Consider the following 8,143-nt stretch of genomic DNA (forward strand, 5'->3'; position numbering starts at 1 on the left):
GCCGCCAGCAGGACCTCGCCCGGCATCATCAGGGCACGGGGCGGCGATTGACAGGGTACGTGGCGGGACCGGCAGCTCATCTCTGAGCACCGGTCTCTCCCGCATGTGATGCCAGCGTGGTCCTGCGGGGCTCCCCCGCTCAGCTTCGCTCCTCCAGAGAGCGGCTGCTGGAGGCCGTAAGCGGGTTTTGCAATGGTGGCTTTTATGCAGGAGCTTTGTCAGACCTAGTGGGAAATAAAACAGCCCCAAAGGTGCCCATCGATGCTGGGCAGGTCGTGTGGTTGGTGGCCGGACCATGCTGTGTGTGCCCCAGGGGGGTGCGGACCCGCTGCCGGCTCCTCGCTGGGCACAACCGGGGTGCAAGACCAGTCCGGCACTTCCCCCAATCCTCTTTGCATTATTATTGCTGCCATGATTAGGGCTTGTGCCAGGGTCTGGGTTTGAGCACAGGGATGTTCGCAGCTCAAGGACAGGTCAAAGCTCTTCCCAAGCCCCTGCGCCAGCCTCTGCCGCGCTCCCAGCTCAGTGGCGCATTCTGAAATCTTTCCCAAAAATACGTTGTTTTCCCGTCTCTCCGTACCCAGCTGTTTCCGTCCCCTCCTTTCCCTCTTCTTTCTTACGGATTCACTTGGGTGAGTTCCCTGCCATTGTTCTTGCATTTTCCCTAATTGGGGAAGTTAATTGATTCGCTGCCCCCCCGGGGGACCTGGAGAGCTTGACCCCGAGGACAGACCGGGGGCCTGGCTGGCAGAGCGGGGTCCGCAGTCCCCATCAGTGACCGTCCCCTGTTAATAAGTTTATAACCAGTCCAATCCCACAGCCCAGGGGATTTAGAAAGGCAGGCAGGTTTATAATCCTGTTAACCCTTCACAGGAGCTGATGCCCAAACCAGGGCTGCAGCGTGAGTCCCCAAGCAGAGCAGCACATCGCCTACCTCATGGGAGGGGGAGGAGGAGAAGGAGGGAGGAAGGCTTCCCCGCGTGCAGTATGCCACCGTGCCTTGGTCCTGCTGGGGTGAAAATGAAGCGCGCTCATTCGAGCTTTCCCCTGTGATTGTATTTAAATTGCGTTAATCCCCATCTCAGGTGGGTACATGGGAGGTCTGGGCTGGACCAGATGTTGGGGGACACTTATCTCGGCTGGGTACGGGGCTCTGGCCTAAACACCTTTCCCAAAAAAACCTCTGGCAGACCAAGCCTGACCTTGCTTCCACCTGAACCAGCCTCTCTTCCTAATTACTGCAGGACAGGCTAATTAAAGAGGCCTTTTCCTCAAGCAAAGCCTTTTAAAGCAGCACGGGAAGAGCTGCATGCCAATGGAGGGGTCTGTCCATGGGAAAACACTAACAATCCCGCTCCAAGCCCCAGCAGCCTCTGAGACCAGCTCTGCCCCGCCAGCTCTGCCAGGCAAGCGCCCGCGAGCTGAGCTGCTTCTCACTGGGCAAGAAGCACGTCCATAAAATGCTCCACTTTGGTTGACTTGATGCATATCTTTCAGGTGGGATCAGCTCCCTCCTGGAAGCCCCTGTCCCCACCAGGGTGTAGGTGATGGGCAGCAGAGACCTGACTTTTAGACAGCAAAGGTTCATTGGGATCAGTCCCTCATGCTGAAGAAATCCACTGGCTGAGAAGGACATTGGAAAATGGGACGAAGTTTAGAGGAGGGTGATAAAAGAGGTTGAAGAACAGAAAAGCCTGTCCAGCAGTGAGAGACGGCATCTCCACCTGACCGCAGTCTTGGTGGCCCGGTGGTCCTGGTTCATGGGGCAGATGCCATGGGAGAAGGGGTCTCCCTCCCCAAAGGGTGAGGAGACACATCCAGCCCCGGGTGGAGGCATCTTCCTGCAACAGATGGAGGGAGTAAGCATTGGAAAACTGCCTCAGCTTTAAAACCTCCGCACCTCTCCATCTTTAGACTAACGAGCAGGCTTTGGTTCAGGCAGGAGTGAAGGGTGACCCACACACACCAGGAGTGGGGAGGATGAAACGCTCCTCTATGGCAAGAGGAGACCCGTGCTCGGCTGCAGGGAGTGGAGCTGGGTCGGCGAGGGGGGGTGTTAGGATGGGGTAGGGGTGCTACCTCGGGGGAAGGGTAGGTCCCTTTCCCTCCTGGCCTGGAGGACTGAGCCCCTTCGCAAGGAAGGGACACCGCGGAGGTGAGGTGTGTGACAATGACCAGGGCTGGCTGTCCGCCTCGGGGAGGAGGGGATGGGTGTGCAACCACACAGGTGGTGGTGGGAAGCAGTAGCTGCCCCGGGGCAACCCCTCTGGTCCCCTGAGATCCCCTTCTTCGCACCAGAGGAAGGGGATGAAGGAGCACCACGGTCTGCATGGCCATCGGGAGGAGAAAGGTGCCCAATAGGGTGCGGAGACATCGATGTGTGACCGCTGCCAGCCGGGCTTGTGGGGACGAGCTTTCTCCACGAGTGATGTCACCGGGAAGAGGCAGGACCCCGGGCTCGGCGGAGCGGTGTCACCCCGCCGGGGCTGGCAGCACCGCTTCATCTGCTACCACCCCCCCGCCTGCAGGCGGGGGGCCGAGGAGCTGCTGATGCCCAGGGCTGGGGCAGAGGGCACCACGGTGGGTGCACAGAGCTGCCGGTCCCTGGGTGCTCCCCGTAGTACCTCCCTGCTTTCTCCGCCAGTAATTTTGGCAGCGTGGTTTTGTTTGTTCCCTCTTCTGTTCAGACTTGTCTGTGAACGTCCCTGATCTTATGAGCTCATTTGAAGCAGCTCCATGGGTAATATTTATGAAAATGATGTGGTCTGCGCCGTGACTGTGAACAGCGTGCAGTTGCTTCCCAGCTCCGCAGTACCTGATTTATTCTGTTTGATTTATTATCAATGCTCTGTAGCTGATCCTGTAAGCAACACAATTGCATTTTCTGTTTTCTAATCAGACGCAAATGCCTCTTCAGCCTACGCTAATTTTGTTTTTCATGAAACGAATGTTGGGTCATTATTAAACAAGTGCTTGATGCTGCCTGGGCAGCTGTTTGTTCCCACCGCGGCTCCCGGTGTTGGTGGGACGCAGGCAGAGACCATAACGTGGTGCCCTGCCGAGGGCTGCACCCTCCTACCTCAAAACTTCTTATTGCCGCTTTCCGGAGCCGAAAGCCCTCAGACAGACCTCACCGCCGCTGCAGGGTGTCTTTCCACCTCTAATTCCCACCCACGCAAACCTGCTCAGACCCTGTTCCTCTGCTAAGCTGTGCACAGAGGCTCCCTGCGGGCTCGGTGATGCTGCTGTCAGCAGCACCCGCCTGTCCCCAGGTCTGGCATCCTTGTGCCACTGCTTCGCCGAGCCCAGGATCCTGCCTGGAGCCGTGATTCAGTCCTGGCCCGGACGCCGTGGGAAGAGGAGAGGTGTGCGCTGTCCGGCGTGGTCCCGGCGCGGAGGGCAGGGGTTTAGGGGTCAAGTTACCCAGCGAAGGCTGTCCCAAGTCGGGCACGGGCACAGTGGGAGCCAAACCTCAAAGGAGGCAGAAGACAGACCAAAGAAGAAATGCAGAAGAGCCTTTTATCCACGGACGGGCTAACGGCTGCTTTCCCAGAAGGTCCTTTGACCAACACGTAGAGGAGTGGTGGGTAATAACGTAGCAGTGAATTGCACTGCTCGTGACTTTCTGTTGGGTAGAAAAAGCTCCTCTCATCAATTTTGCTGCATCCCTACCTAAACCATTACTTTATATCTCTGATCCGAATGGTGCTTTCTAAAGCAAGGCTGAAAACTCCTGCCCTGGGTACTGAAGGGGAGGGAGCCTCGAGGCAGCTCTCCCCTCAGGCAGCACTCGGCTTGGCTGGGGGCAGGGAGGATCGCGTAATTGTATTTAGGAGAAAACCCATATTTAAAATGTGCTGCCAGGAAAACTCAGGGGGGCAGAGAAGCAGGAGAGAGCATCCTTCCCATGGAGTCTGCAGACCTTCACGAAGGGATTGAAAACAAACACCTTGAAAGTCCAGGAGCTGGTCACTTCAAAGCCTGGAAGTCCAGCGATGCTGTGTCCTGGGGCAAACAGCCCTGCTCTGCCACAGCGATAGGGGTCCTCTTCAACTGGGGGAGCGGTGGAATTGTCTTCTTGGCTGTGCCACCAGCAGACAGACATCTCCTTTGACGTGCTGGAGACGCTTCTTTAGTTCTAGTTTCAGATAAGGTGGCTTTGCCACCTACCAAAGGAGCATCATGATCTGTGGCTTGGGCTGCACAAGCCTTCCAGATCCCTTTGCCATCAGTCAGTGCTGGAGGCTAAGTTGCATGAAAAGATTGGTTCCCAGGTTTTAGCCTCAATGTTGGGGCTGAAATAATTGAGGAGACCTATTTCTTTGCTTGTACGGCCTTAACGTGACCTGGAGATGATCCTAGAGCAGATGGGCTGCAGAGAACCGTTTGGCTGGGGAGAGCAGCCATTGAACCCCGCAGTTTCAAATGAAAGTGTGTCTCACAAGAGACGAGCCTTGAGCAATGTCTTCCCACCGCAATTCTGCATTTTCTGCTGGACGTCTCTCTGCCCCCGGGTTGACCATGCGGTGCCAACACTCCCAATGCCATTAAACCCATGACCTCCACCTATTGTGGGCCACTGTTTGCTTGTAGTCTGGGTAGGAAGGGCAAGGGGGGACTTGCACGATGAGAAAAAATAACTTTACTGTTGGTTGTGCTTGTTGCAGCCATCCTCTTCCCCTCTTTTCTTTCCGAAACCTAGACATATATACTGCCACCATCTTCTCCACCTGCTTCCTCTTGGCGACGGCCAAAGTTTGACGGTTTGGAGAAGGTGCGATGCCCTGGAGGAGGGGGAGGCAGGATGGTGTGTAGGGCGCAGCCAGCCCCAGTAACAAGCCTGCTTTGCCTCCTTGCCCCTCGGCAGCAAGCACCAGCTCGGCCAGCTGCTGCGGGATGGGGGGAGAGCCCCGCAGCAGACACAGTTGCTGGTATGTAACCCACCCCCTTTCTGTGCCCCTCCCCAGCGCGCCCAGTTTCTCTCTCCCTCACTTTCCCCTTCGTGATCTCTTAGAAAAATGTATTGGAAGTGCACCTGACTTGTGCACTTGTAAAACACCGACTTTGCTGTCGGTATTTTTTTACCTTTGGTCCTGGTCTAAGGCACATTTTGATTCCACTCATAGTTTCACCCACCCCTGCTTATACATGCTAGTGTTAAGTAAGGCTCACTGATACAGTTTCACTCAACTTTTTATATTAAAAATATTTTTTTCAAGCAAAAATATCTTTTTACATAGAAAAAAAACCCTATTTTTTCAGTGAGTTCAATGAGTTTTCAAACCCATTTTCCTAGCAGTCAATGAAAAGGTGGACATGCAAGTTAAGCACATGTTTATACGCTGTCCAGCCCTGCAGTGTTAGTTGGTACTTAATTCGTGCTCCTTCCATTCACCCATTTATTTAAAAATGTCAAGTCTTGTCAGCGGTTCCCTGGGGTAAGAAGCCTGAGCTTCCCAGCTGAAATTACTCTGAATTGCTCAGCTAGGTCCCAGCTCGGTACAGAGCTCGAGCATATGGCGTATCCCCTTTGCCAGTGGGATGTTTGCCTTCAACACCGGTTATACACAGCAGGACTGGGACCCTTGGGCAGGTTATATGTGGCTTATAAATCCTTCCTGAATGTGAGCCCGAGTTTTAAAACACTAAAAAACACCTGAAGCTATTTTGCTGAAGCTTTTTCTAAATAAGACAGACGTTAATCGGCAGGAGGAGCATCAGCGTCTGATGCTTTTGCCAGGGTCGGTCTGTGTTTTGGAGGATGGAGTCGAGGATCCGAGGGTTTGGAGATCAGCTGGGAAGCTGAGCCCTGCTCCTCTTCCCTGAGGGCCTCTTTGGTTCGATTTTCATTCACTTCACCACCTCGCAGACAAACGTGTGGTTTATTGCAACATCCCACCCAGCCAGTATGAAGCATCGGCGCACGGGAAGGGCGAGCGTGGCTCCAGGTGCAGCTGGCAGCGGTTGGTGGGGCCATGGCTGGACTGCTGAAAGATTTGGTTTCGAAGGTGCTGAGCACCCAAGCCCCAAGCAAACACGTGTCCGCTTAACACTGAGCGTGGAAATTGTTCCCCGAGATGCAGAAACCAGGGTAAATGAATTACTGAATTGCCAGGCAGGGAAATTCTCCCATTTGCCTGCACATTTTGGGTCGGGCTGGCCTGGCTCCAGCGAGCTCTCCTGCAGCCCCTCTGAGGAAGGTCAGAGAGGTCACCTTGTCCTGTTGACGTTGCCTCCAGCGCTTGCGCTATCCCTTTCCTTCAGCAGCGCTGATTTATTCCAGCCAAGGCTCTGGCCCATGACTCAAAGGGGTAGTTCTGTGAATTAATTTATTAGCAGAGTCTCAAAGAACCTCAGAATGTTGTACATTGAATTTTGGTAGTGGGATGGAAATTGCCTCTTACTGTGACCGGGATGATCATTAGAGGACTTGGAGTATGATCGTTAGTGTAACAGGCAGTTGAATTCGTGTGTCTGCTCTGCCACAGAACTTCCTGGCTAGCCTTGACCGAGTCACTTAGTACCAGAGCTGGGGGTCACCGGGCGCTTGGACCCTCCTGCCTCGATGGAGCGTGATGTTCGGCTCTCTGTGCCCTGGACATCGTCTGCGGGATGGCAGGGGAAAGAGCATCTCCCCACCGTTGGGTTGCTGTGTGGATGAGTAGCTCTGTGAGGCTCTTGGTACAGGGGAGGCTGCAGCTTGTCCAGCACGCTGGGAAACGGCCCCACGTACAACCCCTTGTGCTTAGTCCGATTTGACCAAAGCCTTTGTGCAGACGTGGACTAGGTGCTGGGCACGCCTTGCTTTGGTGGGGTGCGCGTAATTTATGCGCCAGATGCTACGTTTGATGTCTAGTTGACATTATTTATCCAAATTTTGATCTTGCAGCTAAATGAATTCATTTTTTAGGAGAGTTTTGGCCACCTAAAGGTCTAGTCTACTCGGGTTTTTAATATTTCATCTGAATGCCCCCAAATGGAAGTCACTTTAAAAAAAGCAATTAAAATGCAGGAAAACTTTTCACATTGTCATTATTTTAAAGCACCTCGAACTTGACCAGCAAGGCTTCACACGGCCGTTGGGGAAGCTCTTGCTAATGGAATGAGTTGTTCATGCATGGGAAAAGTGATATCCAACAGCACCAGGTTCAAGGAAATACTTGGCAGAGTTTGCTGTCCCAAGCAAGCACGTCCCGATCCCCAGCTGAGCTGGACTGATGTACGCTGGTGCTCAGCTAATGAGGTCTGCTACCACTAACGGGGTCTGGCCCGGAGCCTGCGGAGAGATGCTGCGGGAACAGCACGAGAAAGACACCGTTGATGGAGTCAGGGCCAAGAGCTTACCTGTGACCTTAGCTGTCCCCCAGAGCTGGCAGGGATGCAGGAACCTGTGTCCTCCCGCTGCCCGCAGCTCCAGAGGAGCATGTTTCCCGGGAATTTCTCTTCATTTCACACCGTGCCCGCCAAGATCACAGCCCTGCTCCTACCAAGCCGCGAGGTGGCTTGTTCCAGCTCCGTCCCTGCTCACTGGCCGACCGTGGATAATCTCGGTCCGTGCCTCCATCCCCGCATCCCACAGAACGGGGGTCACGCTGCTTCTCTGGCTGGGTGATGTGTGGGGAGATGGGGGTGGAAGAGGCTGTTTAAAGGCAAATCATACTTCTGACCTCCCAACAGATTGTGGAACAGCTGAATTTGCTTTGTATTAAGAAGAAAATGCTGTGGGCTGGAAAAGATGCTAAAAGAAAAAAAGAAAACAACCCTAAACCCCTAAGTGCTACAGTCTGTCATTACTTCCAAAGCTTTGCTATGGATTTTAAGCCTTTAGGGATGGTGAGCACACATGTCCTGCGCCGAAGGCCGCCCTTCATCCCAAAGACGCACAATAGGATGCATCCAAATAATTACCCTGTTGTGTTAATGATGAGTGCGACAGCCCTGCTGGGGGGGCTGGCGGAGCTCCCTCCCCGCTCGTTCGGGAAGGCGCTTGCGATGGGCCGTGTTTGGCTTTGGCTTGCGTAAGCTTTAATCTAAAGTTGGAGATGTTTTTAGCTGATCTGTGTTAATGTTGGCTGGAATTAACATGCATATGGGGAGACCACGTGACTCCCTCCGACCTCCCCCCCTTTTTTTTTCCCCCCTT

The 8,143-nt window shown here is 54.0% G+C and overlaps 1 protein-coding gene across 1 annotated transcript in view; it reads right to left on the reverse strand.

Moving 5' to 3' along the window:
• Window positions 1-7,564, reverse strand: part of PPL (periplakin) — a 46,250-nt gene extending 38,686 nt beyond the window's left edge. The window contains exon 1 of the mRNA XM_009324312.1: window positions 7,488-7,564. Within this exon, the coding sequence (XP_009322587.1) occupies window positions 7,488-7,564 (77 nt within the window). The remainder of the gene's footprint in view (window positions 1-7,487) is intronic.
• Window positions 7,565-8,143: the final 579 nt, after the last annotated feature.

The sequence above is a fragment of the Pygoscelis adeliae genome, unplaced genomic scaffold, assembly GCF_000699105.1.
Source record: "Pygoscelis adeliae isolate BGI_AS28 unplaced genomic scaffold, ASM69910v1 Scaffold595, whole genome shotgun sequence".
Lineage (NCBI taxonomy): Eukaryota > Metazoa > Chordata > Aves > Sphenisciformes > Spheniscidae > Pygoscelis > Pygoscelis adeliae.